General features: G+C 46.7%; 1 protein-coding gene across 1 annotated transcript in view; it reads left to right on the plus strand.

Annotated features, from left to right (window-relative positions):
- Positions 1 to 21,654, plus strand: part of LOC140427374 (ran-binding protein 17-like) — a 1,937,807-nt gene that overhangs the window by 46,030 nt on the left and 1,870,123 nt on the right. The window contains exon 3 of the mRNA XM_072512921.1: positions 17,996 to 18,086. Coding sequence (XP_072369022.1) covers positions 17,996 to 18,086 — 91 coding nt within the window. The remainder of the gene's footprint in view (positions 1 to 17,995; positions 18,087 to 21,654) is intronic.

Genomic DNA, 21,654 nt, shown 5'->3' on the forward strand with positions numbered 1-21,654 from the left:
TCCATCTTTACCCACAGAGCCCCCCACCTCACCCTTGCTCCAGCCCCATACCTTCTCTGCATTCGCTGCCCAATAATAAAACAGCAGGTTTGGGAGGCCTAGACCCCCACCCCCCCCCTGCCTCCTCTGCCGTCCCATCTGCAGTATCACCCTCCTAATCCTGGCCACCTTCCACCCACCCCCTCCCCCCCAAAACGAACGAGGATATCAGTCTGTCCACCCCCCTGAAGAAAGACTGAGGCAAAAAGACTGGCAGACATTGGAACAAAAACAGAAATCGAGGAAAAACATTTGTTTTAAATGCCTGCACCCGGCCCACCAACGACAGAGAGAGATTGTCCCACCTCAGCAAATTTGCCTTCACCCTCCCCACCGGACTAATTAAACTTCAGAAGCCCTGCCCAATCCCAGGCTACCTGGATCCCCAAAGACCTAAGGTGAGTTGCTGCCAACCGGAATGGCTACCCGCCCCCCCCCCACCCTTCTCCGCCTCCCGGTGGGGAGACCACAAAATACTCGCTTTTCCCTAAATTCAGATTATACCAGAAACGTACCGAATCTCTGGAGCAGATCCATTATACTCCCCACCTACGTGTTTGGTTCCGAAATATACCAGAGCAGATCATTGGCAAAAATGATCCCCCCTCCCCCGCCCGAACTGTCCCCTTCCACAACCCCAAACTCCTCAGCGCAATGGCTAAGGGCTCTGTAGCCAATGCAAACAGAAGGGGGGGACATGGGACATCCCTGCCTCGTACCCTGGTGTAGTGCGAAATACCCTGAATTCATGCTGTTAGTGAGCACACTTGCCATCGCCCTCCTTATACAACACCCACGCCACAAATTCCGGCCCACTCCCAAATCTCTTAAGTACCGCCATCAAATAACTCCACTCTACCTGATTAAGCACCTTCTCCGCATCCAGTACCACCACCACCTCCGTCTCCCCTCCGCTGGAGAAAGGACCACTTTCAACAACTTCCTCACAGTCGAGAACAACTGCCTTCCATTCATGAACCCCGTCAGGATCCCAAATCACCTTCGGGAGACACCCTTTAAACCTTAACACCAACACCGTTGCCAGTATTTGGCATCTACATTCAGCAGAGATATGGGCCTATACTACCCACACTCTACCGGTTCCTTGTCCTTTAACAACAATGAGATGGAAGCCTGCCCCATTGTTTGCGGCAAGACACCCCTACTCATCGAATCGTCAAACATTCGCACCATCAACTGCGCCAACTTGTCCTTGAATTTTTAATAAAATTCCACTGGGAAAGCTCTGCCGCCTTCCCTGCCTGCATCCTTCACCTCCTGCTCCTCCACCGGCTCCTCCAACCCTGTCCTTTCTTCCTGTCCCAGCTTCGGACACTCCAGCCCATCTAGAAATCCCTATATCTCCCGCTCCTCTGGCGGCTCTGACTTATACAGGTCCCTATAAAATTCCTCAAATATTTTATTAATCTGCTCCGGAGCCACCAACAACTTCCCTGTTTTATCCTGTACCCGATCTATCTCCCTTGCCATGGCCTCCCGCCGGTGCTGACCGGCCAGCAGACGTCCTGTCTTCTCCCCATACTCGTAAACAGCCCCCCTCATCCTTCTCAACTGATGTACCACTTTCCCCATGAACAATAGGTCGAAGCTCGTCTGCAACTCCTTCCTCTTTGCCAGGAAACCAGGGTCCCCCACATACCTCCCATCCACCTCCAAGTTCCTCCCTCTCCTCCCTATCCCCCTTCGTCTTGAATTAGATCACCTCCCTTCTCACTATCGCCTTCACAGCCTCCCAAACCACGAGACCTCCCCTATGCAATTCAACCTCACATACTCCTTGACCACCTTCCCAATCTTGTCACATCAGCTCCGATATGCTAATAACCCCATATCCATTCTCCACCCCAGCCTCTGGGCTACCCACTTCTCCAGAACCACACCCATCCAAGATGGAGCGTGATCCAAAATCACAATTGCTGAGTACTCTGACCTCTTGACCTCGGCCAACAGCGACTTTCCTACCACAAAAAATCAATCCTCGAATACACGTTGTGTACTAGGGAGAATACCCCAGTTCCCTTGGAATTAAGAACCTCCACGGGTCCACTCCTCCCATCTCCCTCATGAAACCAGACAACACATTCGCCCCTCCCGACTGGGTCAGAGAGCGCGACTGCGACCTGTCCACCTTTGGCTCCAGCACCACATTCCAATCCCCCCTACTATCTCATGGATATCCAAATCCGTGATGGCACCCAGCTGCCTCATCACAAACCCCACATTGTACAGTTAGGGCCATGTATGCTTGGCAGTGCCACCAACCTCCCCTCTAATGCACCCGTCACTATCATGTACCTGTCCCTCGATCATCCACCACCTTCTCCATCTGAAATATACCCTCTTGCCCACCAATATTGTTATCCCCCAATCCCTACTATCAAACCACGAGTGAAACACCTAACTCACCCAACTCTTTCTAAGTCAAATCTGATCCTTCACCCTCAAATGGGTCTCCTACAGCATCACTACATCGGCCTTTAAACTCTTCAAATGTGAGCAAATTCCCAATCTCTTAACTGGTCCTCCTAACTCCCTCATGTTCCACATCACTATTCTGACCGGGGGGGTCTCTCACTCCACCGCCCCTCCTGTCTGCCATTATCATAACCCCGGGCCTTGCCACTCTGGCCTGACCTGCCCCATCCTTTTGTTACCGTCGATCCCTCTCCTCCCAGAATCCCCCCATCCACTTCCTCTTACAAACACCTCTCCCAGTATTGATCCCCTCACCCCACCTTTCACACCTCCCAGGCCCATCGAAACCTGTTCGACCAGGTTCCAACGACTGCAGCCCCTCCCGCACCACACTCCCGTCCACTAGCCAACATTCGCTTGCTAGTGTGGAGGCCCCTGCCGGGGCCCCCCTCATCCATTCCCCTCCTCAGTAACCCGGCCCCCCATACCCCAACAATCCCCCACCTCCTTTTTCTTAAAAATCAGTGCAAAACTGTGCCCCCAGAAAAACAACATAAACCCAAAGGCCAATACACTTGTAAACAATGATAAACAAAGGTAAGCTACACTCTCTATTTCAAAAAACACAAAAATCATCCAACCCATCCAGCAAATACAAAGCGAGAAACAGAGAAAAAGACAAAGCAATGTCCCCATCCCCTCAACCCAAGTCCCAGTCCTATCTCTCATTTCAATCCCAGTCCTTCGGCTTTCATGAATACCTCTGCCACCACCACCGTCTCAAAATAAAAAACCCTCGAGTTGTGGGTCACTCTCAACTTCGCAAAGTAGACCACTCCAAACCTCACGCCGTTGCTGTGCAGTACCGCTTCATCTGTCTGAAGACCACTCGCTTTCTCGCCAACCCCGCCGTCAAATCTTGGTATATTCCATAAGACCATAAGACATAGGAGCAGAATTAGGCCACTCGGCCCATCAAGTCTGCTCCGCCATTCAATCATGGCTGATATTTTCTCATCACCATTCTCCTGCCTTCTCCCCATAACCCCGATCCCTTTATTAATCAAGAACCTATCTATCTCTGTCTTAAAGACACTCAGTGATTTGGCCTTCATAATCTTCTGTGGCAAAGAGTTCCACAGATTCACCACCCCCTGGCTGAAGAAATTGCTCCTCATCTCTGTTTTAAAGGATCATCCTTTGCGTCTGAGATGGTGTCCTCTGGTTCTATTTTTTCCTACAAGTGGAAACGTCCTCTCCACGTCCACTCTATCCAGGCCTCGCAGTATCCTGTAAGTTTCAATAAGATCCCCCTTCATCCTTCTAAACTGCAACGAGTACAGACCCAGAGTCCTCATTCTTGTGAACCTCCTCTGGATCCTTTCCAAGGCCAGCACATCCTTCCTTAGATACAGGGCCCAAAACTGCTCACGATACTCCAAATGAGGTCTGACCAGAGCCTTATACAGCTTCAGAAGTACATCCCTGGTCTTGTATTCTAGCATTCCCACCTCACCTCTTGCCGCTGCTTCGCCCAACTCAGGACCGTCTCCTTCACATGTAACTTATGGAAGCAGATTCTGACCGCCCTTGGTGGCTCATTTGCTTTCGGCTTCGACCTGAGCGATCGATGTGCCCTGTCCAACTCATAGTAGGATGGTTCTTCCCCCCCTTTCCCACCAACTCTGCCAGCATCTTTGCAAAGTACTCGGTGAGCCTTGGACCCTCCACTCGCATTGACAGGTCCACAATCCGTAGATTTTGCCGCCTTGGCCTATTCTCCAGGTACTTCACCTTAGCTCTGAGCCCTTTGTTGGCCTCCACCACCCTCCTCAGCTCCTCACCCATCGAGGTGAACTGGTCACTGTGCTGTGATAGAGCCTCCTCCACCCCCTTCAGCTTCTCTCCTTGCTCCCACACCTCGACCTACACTGCCACCTTTACCGGGGCGATCGACTCCTCCACCCACTCTTTCATCGCGGCCATCATCTCCCTCCGCAGCACCTCCACGTGTTTGCCAAACTGCCTCTCAAATTCCACTGCCATCACCTCGGCCAGAGTTTCTACTGTGAGGGGAGTGGCCCCACCCAGCGACCCAACCTCCGCCATCTTTCTCACTCGACGGCAGAAGTTCATTCGCCCCCTTCTTTCCAGTGCCCTTCTTCTGGGTCTTTGATATCTCTCACCTTCCTTATACCTTTCCACAACAGCTCATTCAAAAACTGCCCCTGAAACTGGGCATAAAAGTCCAAAAACCAGAGCCTCTAGCAGGAGCCACCTAACGTGCGACCTCCACTTACATGCAGCCACCAGAAGTCAACAGCAAAGATGGGATCTGTTGGAAATGATGGTGGGACTTCCACATCCGGATTCCGCCCACAATTCTTAAAAACTCCTTGAAAGATCCGTGTTTATATCTTCAGTTCTGCTTCAGTGTTCTACCCGTTACTGCTTTTCTGCTGAATTAAGGTTAGGCCTGTGACTCTGTCTTTCACAGCTTTTAGCTGTGCATTTCTGGCTTGTCCCAATTCTCTTAGTATACTAATGGGAGAGCATGTGGCAAGCAACCAGAAAGAACTCCTCCTCCACCCCCCAAAAAAATTCCTGCACTGCCGCTGGCCTTTCTATCTTTGCTGGAGCTGCAGCAGAAAATTGATCCAAAGAGCAGTCACAATATTTCTGTAAAATTGTTAGTGGTTGGTGCTTCTATACCAACCAATGAGTTATTATTACATTTTTGTGGTGATGATCTTGTTCAGAAGACTGTTCTTTTGGATCTGTGTTGAAAGACGAGGCAGGTTACATTTTTTCATGGTTTTGAGAATGTGTGGGTTGAAGGAATGAAACCTAATGATGACATTCAGGCAGTGTTTTTGAACGGGATGTGGACATCACTGGCAAAGCCAGCATTTGTTGCCCATTCTTAATTGTCCGTGAACTGAGAGGCTTGCCAGGCTATTTCAGAGGGCAGTACGAGTGTGTCCATTGTCAGGACTATTAATTACCAAAATCTTATTCAACAATATACATAGAACATAGAACATAACAGCGCAGTACAGGCCCTTCGGCCCTCGATGTTGCGCCGACCTGTGAAAGCACTCTAAAGCCCATCTACACTATTCCCTTATCGTCCATATGTCTATCCAATGACCATTTGAATACCCTTAGTGTTGGCGAGTTCACTACTGTTGCAGGCAGGGCATTCGACACCCTTACTACTCTCTGAGCAAATCTGTTCTGTGGATGTACTGGAGATAGTCCTGTCTCCTAATGTTCGGTATTTTTTTTGTCTTTCTGTCTTTCTATGTCTTTCTGGATTTAACTTTAGAAAAAAATAATGATATCACGGCATATTACTCATAGTTTTAGCTGCTAACTTTTGAAATTTCAAATGCATTTTTGTAGTTTCAATGCATTCTGAAAAATGTCCCTGAATGCTTGAAGTAAGGTGGCGTTTTTTAAACTTTGTATAATGATGCACTTGTATAATATCAGCCCATTTTCAAAACACAGGCAAATATAAGCAATACTGCGACCTCAAAATCTTACTACATCATCGAAGGTCAAAATTGCAATAGCTTTTTCAAATCGAAGTAAACTCTTGAATCTGTTCCTGTGGTCATGGACTGATTTATTACAAAACGTACTGCCCTTTAGGTGTTCAAATAATTAATAATTCATGCCTTAACTTTCAAATGTTAACTTCAGTAACTTGTTGTTGAATTTAGAAAATCCTCAATAAGTGGCATTTACAGCAATTATTGGCTTATGCAGCCGCAAAGTTAAAAGGTACGGAGAACTAAAATAAAACTGCCGTGAATCCAAATTTCAGACTAGAAAATGCCGGAAATACACAGCACATCCATTAGCAAAAGGATGGGTTAATATTTGGAGTAGAGATTATTCATCGCAACTAAGAAAATTAGCCAGGTAAAGCTTTGTCAAAGGGTAGTTGCAAATGATTTTGACCCAAGTTAAACCATTTGGAATAACCTTAAACTTAGGGTTAGGGTTGTAGTATCTCATTGTTTCTTTAATAATTTCATGGTTTATGCCCCCACTGTTGCACTCAGATGTCCATTCTATATTCTGCTCACTCCTGGTCTGCAGCAGAACTTATTGATTGGCTCTAAATTTGTAATTTGTCTTTTACCAGTTTGTACCTATGCCCCTGGACCTACTGTCATGGTTCAGTTCAATATAGTTTTCCAGAATGATTCTTGCATTAGCGTCTGCTTTCTCTATGACTGTATTCAGCCATCTTCCAGTCAGCTCTTTTCGTGCGTGGGAAGTCCAATTTTGTCCTCTTCTTGCTCACATCTGTGGCATGGAGGGTCCAAAGAATTGACTAAAATAAAGAATCTTATCACCCTAATTACCCGTGCCCTGTGCACTTTTCCATGCAAACACAGGGGATGTCACATTGCTCTTTTACCACTCCCCTTTTCACCATCTGTAGAGATCTACCATGCGGATCTAGTGAAGTCTCGCAATACTAAAATTCAGTAGAAATTTGAGTTAAACTTCTCGGATGCAAACAAGAATCTTTTATTGCCTCTATTTGATTACAATTGAGAGAAACTTAAATCTATTCTCAATAAAGTCCGGCTAGCAAAAAGACTTAAAGAGAAATAACTTATAAAACAATTTAACTTTCAATATAATACAGAAATGGTTTCTTGCTTACGGCAAACAGCTTGCATTTACTTCAAGAGTCAGAGTAGAGGGGTCAATTACTAGGGGGCATAGGTTTAAGGTGAGAGGGGCAAGGTTTAGAGTAGATGTACGAGGCAAGTTTTTTACGCAGAGGGTAATGGGTGTCTGGAACTCGCTACCGGAGGAGGTAGTGGAAGCAGGGACGATAGGGACATTTAAGGGGCATCTTGACAAATATATGAATAGGATGGGAATAGAAGGATACGGCCCCAGGAAGTGTAGAAGATTGTAGTTTAGTCGGGCAGTATGGTCGGCACGGGCTTGGAGGGCCGAAGGGCCTGTTCCTGTGCTGTACATTTCTTTGTTCTTTGTTCTTTGTTTGAGTGGAAAAGTGAAAATATGAAAATAGAGATAGCGAGTAGTTAGATCAAAGTATAGAATGATCCTGGATAAAGATGGCCGTACGGACCATCATGTTTAAGGAGAATTTTATCAGTCTTTAGCCATCTGTCTACACCTCAATGTTGTCCTAATTGGTTTGGGTGAGAATCAAATATATTTGATTTGATGGTTAACTGTCAATCCTCCATGTGCAACATAAATTCTGAATGTTTCATGTTTGAATATTTGTGTATGCTATGGAATGCGATTCTGTGCTATTATAAAGACTGGTTTCTCACGGGGTATTCAGCGATCACAATCTCAGACCATGCACCGCACTGGGTTGACCTGCAGGTTAGTAAAGACAGTAATCAGCGCCCGCACTGGAGGTTAGATGTGGGACTTTTGGCGGATGAAGGGGTGTGCGAGCGGCTGAGGAAATGCATTCAGAACTACCTGCAGGTCAATGACACGGGGGAAACTTCGGCGGCGGTGGTAAGGGGGGAGCTGATCTCGATCCGGGCTCATAGGCAGAAGGTTGACAGGGCAGAGACGGACAGACTGGTAAAGGAGATACTACAGATTGATAGGAGGTATGCGGAGACCCCAGAGGCAGGGCTATTAAGGGAACGGTGGAGGTAGCAGGCGGAGTTTAGTTTGCTGACCACAGGGAGGGCGGTGGAGCAGCTGAGAAAGGCGAGGGGGGCGATTTATGAGCATGGGGAGAAGGCCAGTAGAATGCTCGCACAGCAGCTAAGGAAGAGGGAGGCAGCTTGGGAGATAGGGAAAGTAAAGGACGGTGAAGAAACCTGGTTGGTGATTCGGTAGGGGTGAATAAGACGTTCAGAGATTTTTACAGCAGGCTGTACAGGTCGGAACCCCTTTTGCGCCAGGGGGGATGAGGCGCTTCTTGGAGGGGCTGAATTTCCCAATGATGGACAGAGAGCGAGTAGAAGGGCTGGGGGCCCCAATTGGGCTGGAAGAGATAGTGGAGGGCTTGAAGGCCATGCAGGCGGGCAAGGCCCCGGGCCTGGACGGGTACCCAGTAGTGTTCTATAAAAAGTTCTCGGGGATATTGGGGCCGGTGTTGTTGAGGATGTTCAATGAGGCAAGGGAGAGAGGGGTGCTGCCCCCGACGATGTCACAGGCAATGATTTCGCTGATTCTTAAGCGGGACAAGAACCCGGAGCTGTGTGGGTCCGACAGGCCGATCTCCCTGCTGAATGTGGGTGCCAAGTTGCTGGCCAAAATCTTGTCCTCCAGGATTGAGGATTGTGTTCCAGACGTTATTGGGGAGGATCAGACTTGTTAAGGGGACTGCCTACTTGTTAAGGGTAGGCAGTTGGTGGCCAATGTAAGAAGGCTGTTAAATGTGATCATGATGCCCTGTTGTTAACTTTGGTTGGCTCTCAGTTTGTTGCCCATTGGGTCTTTATTGAATTTGCTCTGTTTCTATAACCTTTGCTCTAGAGTCGCCAGGTATCTTTATGATGCCGCCACGAGGTTCAAGTTAAAGTACTGATCAATAACTCAACACACCAATTAGTAAGATTCAAATCAAAACACATTTATTATACACAGTAATTCACTACTCATGCATAAACTCTACTTTCTAGACTATTCTCTATCACTAAAAGGCCTATACGTAGCTTCGGAATTGGCCCACCAGGTCAGGGGAACAAATGGCCTTTCGTTCAGGTCCTGAGTCTGCAGGATTCAAAAGCTCACCATCAATCCCCAGCCTCCGTATTTTCTGCAATAGCCTACCGTGGGGAACCTTATCAAACGCTTTACTGAAATCCATATACACCACATCAACTGCTCTACCCTCGTCTGCCTGTTCAGTCACCTTCTCAAAGAACTCGATAAGGTTTGTGAGGCATGACCTACCCTTCACAAAGCCATGCTGACTATCCCTGATCATATTATTCCTATCTAGATGATTATAAATCTTGTCTCTTATAATCCCCTCCAAGACTTTACCCACAACAGACGTGAGGCTCACCGGTCTATAGTTGCCGGGGTTGTCTCTACTCCCCTTTTTGAACAAAGGGACCACATTTGCTATCCTCCAGTCCTCTGGCACTATTCCTGTAGCCAATGATGACATAAAAATCAAAGCCAGAGGTCCAGCAATCTCTTCCCTGGCCTCCCAGAGAATCCTAGGATAAATCCCATCAGGTCCCGGGGACTTATCTATTTTCAGCCTGTCCAGAATTGCCAACACCTCTTCCCTACGTACCTCAATGCCATCAATTCTAATAGCCTGGGTCTCAGCATTCTCCTCCACAACATTATCTTTTTCCTGAGTGAATACTGACGAAAAATACTCATTTAGTATCTCGCCTATCTCTTCAGACTCCACACACAACTTCCCATCCCTGTCCTTGACTGGCCCTACTCTTACCCTAGTCATTCTTTTATTCCTGACATACCTATAGAAAGCTTTTGGGTTTTCCTTGATCCTACCTGCCAAATACTTCTCATGTCCCCTCCTTGCTCGTCTTAGCTCTCTCTTTAGATCCTTCCTCGCTACCTTGTAACTATCAATCGCCCCAACTGAAACTTCACACCTCATCTTCACATAGGCCTCCTTCTTCCTCTTAACAAGAGATTCCACTTCTTTGGTAAACCACGGTTCCCTCGCTCGACGCCTTCCTCCCTGCCTGACCGGTACGTACTTATCAAGAACACGCAGTAGCTGTTCTTTGAACAAGCTCCACTTATCCAGTGTGCCCAACACTTGCAGCCTACTTCTCCACCTTATCCCCCCCAAGTCATGTCTAATGGCATCATAATTGCCCTTCCCCCAGCTATAACTCTTGCCCTGCGGTGACATCTTTGGATACTGTAGTGATAGGCGTCACTGAATATACACAATGGGTGAATGTAAATACACTACAACTAAGTAACCACTGGAGGGAACACCAGAGATGTCATGACATGCAGACATACAACCAATGAGTCATTAGAACAGGACACAACAAATAGGTAATCAGGGCACCCAGAGGTGGCACTACACGACCCACATAAAAGGACAAGGCACACATGCTCTGCCTCTTTCCACAGACAGACACCTAAAGAGTTGGACAGGGTTGATCAGCAGCATCACACCCCAGCACGTGGCTGAGAGCAAGCTGGTATAGTTCGATTGAGTTACTGGAGAAGTAGATTACCAGAGTATCGAACTCATTTAAAAACTGTTAATAGTTCAATAAACACGTTGAACTCATTTCATAGTCTGGAGCATCCTTTCGTAGAGACTACAACAAGGAAGCAGCTTGTGTTATCCGAAGCAGCATAACACAACATGATACCAGGAGTGACTGTTCAATCTATTTAGTTCAACTCAGCAAGATCTGTGACAACCAGCTACTGAATACAGGCACAATGGACAAGATTTAGGCTCCTCATCAGCTCAGGACCACTGGCAATCTTAGTGCCAACTGGCGATCATTCAAGCAGAAATTTCAACTATACGTGGTAGCATCCGACCTCAATGGCGTGACTGATGCTCGGAAGATAGCTCTTCTACTCACCATTGCGGGTGATCATGCAATAGAGATCTTCAACTCCTTTAAATACTCCGACGGGCAGGACAAAACAAAATTCCAGACCATCCTGGACAAATTCGACAGCCACTGCGAGGTAGACACAAAAGAAATTGGTAAAACTGGTGCGAATACTCACCACGAGGCAGAGGTAGGGTTGCTAAGAAGCAGATGACAGTTTTGATTGGCAGCCATCATGCGTGTATCCAGCCAGACCAGTCCGCACATACGCATTTCCCGAGAAGACGCAAACCGGCAAAACGATGTTTTGCGCATGCGCGAGAAGCCCTGCATGCGCAGTTGCGAAAAGAGCACACAGTAAAGGAACCTCGGCGTGCGCATGGAGTCCTACGCATGACGTCATGAGCGTCATGACGTCAGTGGCTCTGGACCACGCCCACTTAAAGGGGAAATATCCGAAAATTAAAAAGAAGAGTTTTAAAGCCACAAAACACAATTCTTTCACCTGGAAAGACAGAACAATGCCCGAACTTCTACCAGCAGTTGAAAATAACCTCCACCGCACCCTGGAACAAGCAGTTAGCACCACCCAAAGAGGAGAGCACAATAACAAGTCCAAAACAAAAAGAGATGATTTGTTCATTGAAGAATACTACTCAGACGATGATTTCATCATTGGACATATAGAGCACAATAACACATCTGAAACCCAAAGAGATGATTTGTACATTGAAGAATACTACTCATAAGATGATTTGATCTTTGGACATAGCGAGCACAATATCAAATCCGAACTACTCAGATATAGATGAGTTCTTCGGATTTGAGGATCATTGAAACAGCAATACGGTTGAAAAGCTCAACACGATTCTACTCACGGTAGACAAATCCAATACCATAATGCCATGGCAGCTCGTCGATACATTGGATGACAGTAACCTGTCAAATATCCAAGAAGAAGACGAAGACCACAGAGAGCGGCCTGACGCCAAACCAGTGGTCCACGCATCACGAAGAGTGGTCCATGCACTGTGAAGAGTTCCCGACTCCAAACAGAGAGTTGTCACGCACCACGAAGAGTCCCCGACTCCACACAGAAAGCGATGACAGACTCCACAGCGAGACCACTGCACAACTCAGTTGAGAGCACACAGATCGACTCCACAGCAAGACCACTGCACGACTCCACACAGGGAACGATGCCGGACTCCACAGAGAGAGCGATACAAGCCTCCACAGCGAGCTCGTTGACAGACTCCACAATGGAAGCAACTCAAGACTCCATAGCGCAGTCCATGCATGAACCAGACCATGAACGTCTATCCAGCTTATTTGAGCCACCAGAAGAAGTCTATGACAGTCTACCCAGCTCATTTGAGCCACCAGAAGAAGACTATGACAGTCTACCCAGCTCATTTAACCAACAAGAAGACACTGAAGGTAAACCCACTGTATGTGAGACAAGTGACGAAGCCATCACAATTCCCATACAAGGTGTGCAACATCACGGCGAGACTAACAGATCTCAGGTCTTATGTACAGAGACACTCGACAATCAAAGTGAAACTACTCGTGAGTCCGGTGAGACCATGCCAATTAAAACCTCATCCACTCAAGCCTATCCACAAGAAAATGAAATCTTGAAGATTTTGACTCCAGAAGAGGAGCATCAAGAAACCAAAGATGATTCAAGTGAACCTGAAATGACTCCAAAAGAGGAGCACCAAGAAATCAATGACGATTCAAGTGAACCAGAAATGACTCCAGAAGAGGAGCATCAAGGAATCAAAGAGGAATCACATCAACCATAAAGGAGTGATGCCACAAAGATCAATGCAACATCAGATCATTCACACAATCCTCAAGAGAAAATGCTCAATGAAACATCAGATACCACAAAGGACACTGACACAAGTAACTTTGAGAATGACTTGAATTATCCACACGGAACGGTCATTGCGACCAACAAGCACAACAACAAAACCTACAAAAACAACAAAAACCACTTCAAGAAGCATAATAAAGGCAACAACAGCAACAACAAGCACGACAAACACAACAAAAACAACAACAATAGATCAATGACTTGTACAACATGGTACAATTCTGCACATGAAGGACAATGTGACAGCACAGCTCAAGACAACGGCAAGAATACCATGGCATGACACCGAATCTCATTGATTCACATTTGCTCCACTACAAACAAGCAAACCAGCTTTCAGGAAAGATGACATACTGCATCGCTACAACAAGCATAGAAAAAAAAAGAGTCCAAATCAGACAACGAAGTGAACTGACCATTCGAACACCTCATGATCACAGGAACACTGATGGCGTTCACAAGAAAATGATAGCATCAACATCACCACTTCAACAACAAAACAAGCAAGCCATTTGACCGTACCAATTCCTAAAGTTTGGACTCATAAATATTAATTGGTATTGTATAATCATCAATATCATCACAACTTGTACATGTCACCATTTATCTACCTGTTATGTACAATTTTCTTTAACGAAGTACAGAAAATATGTAACACGAGAAAAAGGGGGATGTAGTGATATGCATCACTATATATACACAAGGGGTTAATGTAAATGCACTACAACTAAGTAACCACTGGAGGGAACACCAGAGATGTCATGACATGCAGACATACAACCAATGGGTAATTAGAACAGGACACAACCAATGGGTAATCAAAGAACAAAGAACAAAGAAATGTACAGCACAGGAACAGGCCCTTCGGCCCTCCAAGCCCGTGCCGACCATGCTGCCCGACTAAACTACAATCTTCTACATTTCCTGGGTCCGTATCCCTCTATTCCCATCCTATTCATGTATTTGTCAAGATGCCCCTTAAATGTCACTATCGTCCCTGCTTCCACCACCTCCTCCGGTAGCGGGTTCCAGGCACACACTACCCTCTGCGTAAAGAACTTGCCTCGTACATCTACTCTAAACCTTGCCCCTCTCACCTAAAACCTATGCCTTCTAGTAATTGACCTCTCTACCCTGGGGAAAAGCCTCTGACTATCCACTCTGTCTATGCCCCTCATAATTTTGTAGACCTCTATCAGATCTCCCCTCAACCTCCTTTGTTCCAGTGAGAACAAACCGAGTTTATTCAACCGCTCCTCATAGCTAATGCCCTCCATACCAGGCAACATTCTGGTAAATCTCTTCTGCACCCTCTCTAAAGCCTCCACATCCTTCTGGTAGTGTGGCGACCAGAATTGAACACTATACTCCAAGTGTGGCCTAACTAAGATTCTATACAGCTGCAACATGACTTGCCAATTCTTATACTCAATGCCCCGGCCAATGAAGGCAAGCATGCCGTATGCCTTCTTGACTACCTTCTCCACCTGTGTTGCCCCTTTCAATGACCTGTGGACCTGTACTCCTAGATCTCTTTGACTTTCAATACTCTTGAGGGTTCTACCAGTCACTGTATATTCCCTACCTGCATCAGACCTTCCAAAATGCATTACCTCACATTTGTCTGGATTAAACTCCATCTGCCATCTATCCGCCCAAGTCTCCAAACAATCTAAATCCTGTTGTATCCTCTGACAGTCCTCATCGCTATCCGCAATTCCACCAACCTTTGTGTCGTCTGCAAACTTACTAATCAGACCAGTTACATTTTCCTCCAAATCATTTATATATACTACAAAGAGCAAAGGTCCCAGCACTGATCCCTGTGGAACACCACTGGTCACAGCCCTCCAATTAGAAAAGCATCCTTCCATTGCTACTCTCTGCCTTCTATGACCTAGCCAGTTCTGTATCCACCTTGCCAGCTCACCCCTGATCCCGTGTGACTTCACCTTTTGTACTAGTCTACCATGAGGGACCTTGTCAAAGGCCTTACTGAAGTCCATATAGACAACATCCACTGCCCTACCTGCATCAATCATCTTAGTGACCTCCTCGAAAAACTCTATCAAGTTAGTGAGACACGACCTTCCCTTCACAAAACCGTGCTGCCTCTCACTGATACGTCCATTTGCTTCCAAATGGGAGTAGATCCTGGCTCGAAGAATTTTCTCCAGTAATTTCCCTACCACTGAAGTAAGGCTCACCGGCCTGTAGTTCCCGGGATTATCCTTGCTACCCTTCTTAAACAGAGGAACAACATTGGCTATTCTCCAGTCCTCCGGGACATCCCCTGAAGACAGTGAGGATCCAAAGATTTCTGTCAAGGCCTCAGCAATTTCCTCTCCAGCCTCCTTCAGTATTCTGGGGTAGATCCCATCAGGCCCTGGGGACTTATCTACCTTAATATTTTTTAAGACACCCAACACCTCGTCTTTTTGGATCTCAATGTGACCCAGGCTATCTACACACCCTTCTCCAGACTCAACATCTACCAATTTCTTCTCTTTGGTGAATACTGATGCAAAGTATTCATTTAGTACCTCGCCCATTTCCTCTGGCTCTACACATAGATTCCCTTGCCTATCCTTCAGTGGGCCAACCCTTTCCCTGGCTACCCTCTTGCTTTTTATGTACGTGTAAAAATCCTTGGGATTTTCCTTAACCCTATTTGCCAATGACTTTTCGGGACCCCTTCTAGCCCTCCTGACTCCTTGCTTCAGTTCCTTCCTACTTTCCTTATATTCCACGCAGGCTTCGTCTGTTCCCAGCCTTTTAGCCCTGACAAATGCCTCCTTTTTCTTTTTGACGAGGCCTACAATATCTCTCGTTATCCAAGGTTCCCGACAATTGCCGTATTTATCCTTCTTCCTGACAGGAACATGCCGGTCCTGAATTCCTTTCAACTGACACTTGAAAGCCTCCCACATGTCAGATGTTGATTTGCCCTCAAACATCCGCCCCCAATCTATGTTCTTCAGTTCCCACCTAATATTGTTATAATTAGCCTTCCCCCAATTTAGCACATTCACCCTCGGACCACTCTTATCCTTGTCCACCAGTACTTTAAAACTTACCTCCCGCGCTGTTTTCAGAGTCCCGGCTTACTCTCCTCCCGCGCTTTTTTCACTGTCCCGGCTCACTCACCTTTCGCGCTGTTTTCACTGTCGGCTCACTCACCTCCCGCGCTGTTTTCACTGTCCCGGCTCACTCAGCTCTCGCGCTGTTTTCAATGTCCCGGCTCACTCACCTCCCGCGCTGTTTTCACTGTCCCGGCTCACTCAGCTCCCGCGCTGTTTTCACTGTCCCGGCTCACTCACCTCCCACGCTGTTTTCACTGTCCCGGCTCACTCAGTTCTCGCGCTGTTTTCACTGTCGGCTCACTCAGCTCCCGCGCTGTTTTCACTGTCGGCTCACTCAGCTCCCGCGCTGTTTTCACTGTCCCGGCTCACTCACCTCCCGCGCTGTTTTCACTGTCCCGGCTCACTCAGCTCTCGCGCTGTTTTCAATGTCCCGGCTCACTCACCTCTCGCGCTGTTTTCACTGTCGGCTCACTCAGCTCCCGCGCTGTTTTCAGAGTCCCGGCTCACTCAGCTCCCGCGCTGTTTTCACTGTCGGCTTACTCAGCTCCCACGCTGTTTTCGCTGTCCCGGCTCACTCAGCTCCCGCGCTGTTTTCACTGTCCCGGCTCACTCACCTCCCGCGCTGTTTTCACTGTCCCGGCTCACTCAGCTCTCGCGCTGTTTTCACTGTCGGCTCACTCAGCTCCCGCGCTGTTTTCACTGTCCCGGCTCACTCACCTCCCGCTCTGTTTTCACTGTCCCGGCTCACTCAGCTCTCGCGCTGTTTTCAATGTCCCGGCTCACTCACCTCTCGCGCTGTTTTCACTGTCGGCTCACTCAGCTCCCGCGCTGTTTTCAGAGTCCCGGCTCACTCAGCTCCCGCGCTGTTTTCACTGTCGGCTCACTCAGCTCCCGCGCTGTTTTCACTGTCGGCTCACTCAGCTCCCGCGATGTTTTCACTGTCGGCTCACTCAGCTCCCGCAGTGTTTTCAGAGTCCCGGCTCACTCAGCTCCCGCGGTGTTTTCAGAGTCCCGGCTCACTCACCTCCCATGCTGTTTTCAGAGTCCCAGCTCACTCACCTCTCACGCTGTTTTCAGAGTCCCAGCTCACTCACCTCTCGCGCTGTTTTCAGGACACCCAGAGGTGGCATTACTACAAGGGGGCACTTCACAACCCATATAAAAGGACAGGGCACACATGCTCTGCCTCTTTCCACAGACAGACATCTAGAGAGTTAGACAGGGTTGATCAGCAGCATCACAACCGAGCACGTGGCTTAGAGCAAGCTGGTATAGTTAGACTGAATTACTAGAGAGGTAGATTAGCAATGTCGAACTCATTTAAAAACTGTGTTAATAGTTCAATAAATACGTTGAACTCATTTCATAGTCTGGAGCATCCTTTCGTAGAGACTACAACAAGGAAGCAGCTTGTGTTATCCGAAGCAGCAGAACACAACAGATACTAAGGGGGATTTTAGCAAAGCCAATTCACCTAACTTGAACATCTTTGGACTGTGAGAGGAAACTGGAGCATCCAGAGGAAACCCACACGTGGGTTGAACGTGTAACCTCCACACAGAATGGCAGAGCAGGTTTGAAGGGCCAAGTTACTCATGCTCCTAACTCATATGTATTTTTAGGTTTAACACTAAGTTGTCAGACCATGGTTCATTGTAGGTCTGTACTTAACTGATCTAAGTCAGGCCTCCAGGGCTACAGTTGAAGTAACCCTCACTGAGATCAGCTAGACTGATCAGCTGGACAAAAACATTACTCGACTGTAATGTCTATGAAGGTGCCAAACTAACAAAAAAATGCAGTGAGAATAATTTGCCCATTAAATGTTGGGACCCACATGGGTCTGCGATGCAGTGAATATCTTTACATTGCAGGTTGCATTTTTGTTGCTTTGATTTATGTTCTGTGTTCCTGGTTCTCTGACGTTGTTGCAATGTAATGTTTGGCAGAAGAATCTGGCTCTTCCTGGCTGATAATTTTTGATTGAACTTTTTTTATTGTAGACTTCATACGCTCAGCTGCTGGCAGCCACGTGCCTTTCGAAGCTTGTATCTCGGGTGAACCCATTGCCATTGCAGCAAAGAATTGACATCAGTGAGTACATTTTTTTTTGCTTCACTTCAAATCACACCTTGAGCTATGGATTGCATTATTACAGATGCTTTACTTAATTCTTTGTAGTGCTGGATATCAGTTATCAATCTACACATAACCAGACTCATGGTCTGTGCTGAGTCAGCTGACTAGAGCCATGTGATAGTCGTATTGTGACAGTTAGCTGTAGCTTGCTTAGCTGACGAGTATTGAAATTGGTTGCGATCCTGTCATTTATACCAGGAAATGTTTAAATGCAGTGTCAGGTGAGGGAAAAAAACAGGCTTGAATCCTGGAGTTCTGTGTCCTACTGACAATAGTCCATTGTGGTTGGAAAGAGATGCATCCTCCACTGCTGATCTTCCAGCTTCAGGGGACAGAAATCCGCAGTGGCAGGTGTTGGAGAAAGCAACGTTTAAATACAAACAGGTCTCGGAGTTGGGTCGGGTGGAAATCGAGAGCAACAGGTCTTTCGATGTTGGATCGTTGGAGATTTAGTGTGATGTGGCTTTGAGTAAGGGTGGGAGGAGATTAGAGTGACAAATCTCGGAGTGGGGAACTGGTAGAGACTGGTATGAGTGGTCTCAGACTTGGGATGTTGTAGTGCAACAGCTCTTCGAGTGGAATGGTGCTGGAGATTTAGTGTGACAGAGTTTCCGATGAAAAGATTGAACAGATGTGCGACAGGTCTCGGAGTAGAAGAATTGGATATTTAACGCAAAAAGACAGTTACATGGGCAAGGTGGGTATAGAGGGAAATGGGCCAAATGCAGGCACATGGGACTAGCTTAGTGATAGAAGCTGGGCAGCATGGACAAACTAGGCCGAAGGGCCTGTTTCCACTATGTAAATACCTATAATTCGATGAGGTCTCGTGGTGGGAGGTTGGAAAATTGCAGTGCCAGGTCTCGAAACGTAGCTTTGCCGGTAGGTTTCAAGGTGCAAGTTAAAATTTTAAATGCTGTGCTGAAGTCTGTTTCTGATTGCTCTATGTCTGATTTTTAGCTGTGAGTCAAGTGATGAACATATTGCTGTCAGTTCAGTTTTGTAACCTTAATTCTGGAGGGAAATCTGATGGTCTTCACAACTGCCATCACCACATTTTGTGTCCCAAAAACCAATGCAAGCAAACGTGAAAAACCTTGACCATGGTACAAATTAAATAATTGTCCTTTTGTTGCTGAATTGGAGTTGTTCCTGATTCTGTGGGTCTGTACTTCTGGCATAAGTCATCACCAGAGAATAAAGGAATATAAAACACATGGCAAATGGACTTTTCTCTGATTTTTAAATATTTGTATGCCAGTGCTGTATTCTCAGATCTTCTGGAAGGATGAATGTATCCCTGCGTGAAAAGCAAAACATAAAACAGTCTTGCCGACCTCATTCACAAAAAGACAGATTAATTCCGAATGCACCAGTTTCTCTGACATCCTCGTGTCTGTCTTATAATTCAGATTTACCTCTGGCTCAATTATTAACAGTAAATTATTCAACACATTTAAAACCCTTGCCCTTCATTCTTTGCGCTATTTCTGAGTCTCTTTAAAGATGCACTGCTTTTTGTATAGTTCACGAATAAATAAAAGCTACAATCTGATGGAACAAAGCATTGTCTCAATTCCAATCGTTTAAGGGGGTATTCACCATTTTTCAAGTACTTTTAATTATATTGATCAAAATCCAATACATACACAGGGGAGGAGGTTCACTTTGCAAGTCGTATATTTTTCAAATATGCCTTCTTCAAAAGACTCCTGGGCGGGATTCTCTGTTAGGTGATGTTGAAATTGGGAAACGTGATTGCGTGGCAAATTGGTTCTGTAGCCACCTGGGTTGGCCACTTCCCGACTTAAAATGGAGAACCGCAAAGGCTGAAGGGAAATTCAGCCAACACAGGCAAAGACTAGCAAGTACAGAAATCATGTGTATTGAAACCTGCAAAAAAAGACAGCACTGAAACCAGCAGCCATCTGCATAGTAATGAGCGATTGCAAGGCACAATTGCAACAGTTAAGGTGAATGAAGCCAAGCTAGACTCCGCGGCGCCAGCAGGAGCCAAGACAAAGGAAGGCCAACGGACATTTAGGGACCGCCCAGCGATCAGGGAACAACTCCTGTATTGGAGAAATCGATCCAAGTGATCGGAACGCAGTCCAATCACTTGGTACCAGGTACGGGGTCCACCCCGAAGGGCGGGAAGCCCCTGGGGACTATAAAGTAAAGCCCCCAAGTTCAAATCGTCCTTCTTGACAGGGTCACTCAGCAACGCAAAGCAACCCCTGAGAGTGAACTCTCCAGCGGCCACGGCAACCAAGTAAGTCTCAAGTCAACGCTCGCTACGAGATAGGCGCTCCTAGCTACCAGTCCATACCAGCTTTTGAATCCTGTAGACTCAGGACCTGAATGAAAGGCCATTTGTTCCCCTGACCTGGTGGGCCAATTCCGAAGCTAAGTATAGGCCTTTTAGTGATAGAAATAGCCTAGAAAGTCGAGTTATTTGCATGAGTAGTGACTTACTGTATATAATAAATGTGTTTTGATTTGAATCTTACTAATTGGTGTGTTGAGTTATTGATCAGTACTTGAACTTGAACCTCGTGGCAGTATCCTAAAGATACCTGGCGACTCTAGAGCGAAGGTTAAACAAACTGAGCAAATTACAAATTAAGAGCTAACCAAAAGTTAGCAACATATTACTGGCGCCATCCTGACGGGACCCGACTTAGAAGTGGCTTAACCACTCCGGGAGAACCCAAAATTTGAATTAGAAATCCAATTGGGAACAGAAAAACCACAAGTGTTCAAGCAGTTCTGATCAATCCTCATAATTCGGAAGTGTGTTAATGCATGCGTAACTAACAGGGCTATAAGGTAAAACTGATAGATTTTTTATTGCGAAAAACTGTCGGGAGTTTGCATTCCGGAAAATAGCGAAAGCCGTACCCGTAATTACAGCACCGCCTTAGTACCCCTCGTTCCAAATTTTAAGAGAAGTATTTAGAGAGGAAAGATGGCAATTCAGGCAATGCAACGCCTCACGAACCCTGAAGAATTCGTGGTCGCAGCGACCAGCAGCAGAGTAGGACAGTGTCCCGTTTGGGAAGAGGAAATCAGAAAGTACCTCAAAGGGAAAGGATGGCCCTTTTGGAGCGAATTCTGTGACAATGAGGAAACAGGACCCGGGAGTATAGGATATACTTGATGGGAGAACCTGTCAGAAATTCATAAGAAAAGCTTGGGAAAAGCGCACAAGCCGATGGCAATCGTGTCCTGTTTGGCACAATTGCGAGACACAGCGGAGGTCGTTCGGATGCTCCATAAAGAGATAGAGGAGACACATCGAATGAGTAAGGTCGATGTGAGCGAGGTTGAGAAAGAAAACGTAGAATTAAGAAGGAAGTTAGCAGCAAAGGACGGAGAGGTCGATGATGCCAAGTGGGCACACCAGTCTTGTCTGGCGCATTTAAGCAGCTTCCAGACACAGTACGAAAAGGCCTATCAGGACACGCAGTCCTGGTAAGAGAGGAAACAGAGAAACAGGTAGAGGCATTGCAAAGGCAGTGTA

Source organism: Scyliorhinus torazame, chromosome 7, assembly GCF_047496885.1.
Source record: "Scyliorhinus torazame isolate Kashiwa2021f chromosome 7, sScyTor2.1, whole genome shotgun sequence".
NCBI lineage: Eukaryota > Metazoa > Chordata > Chondrichthyes > Carcharhiniformes > Scyliorhinidae > Scyliorhinus > Scyliorhinus torazame.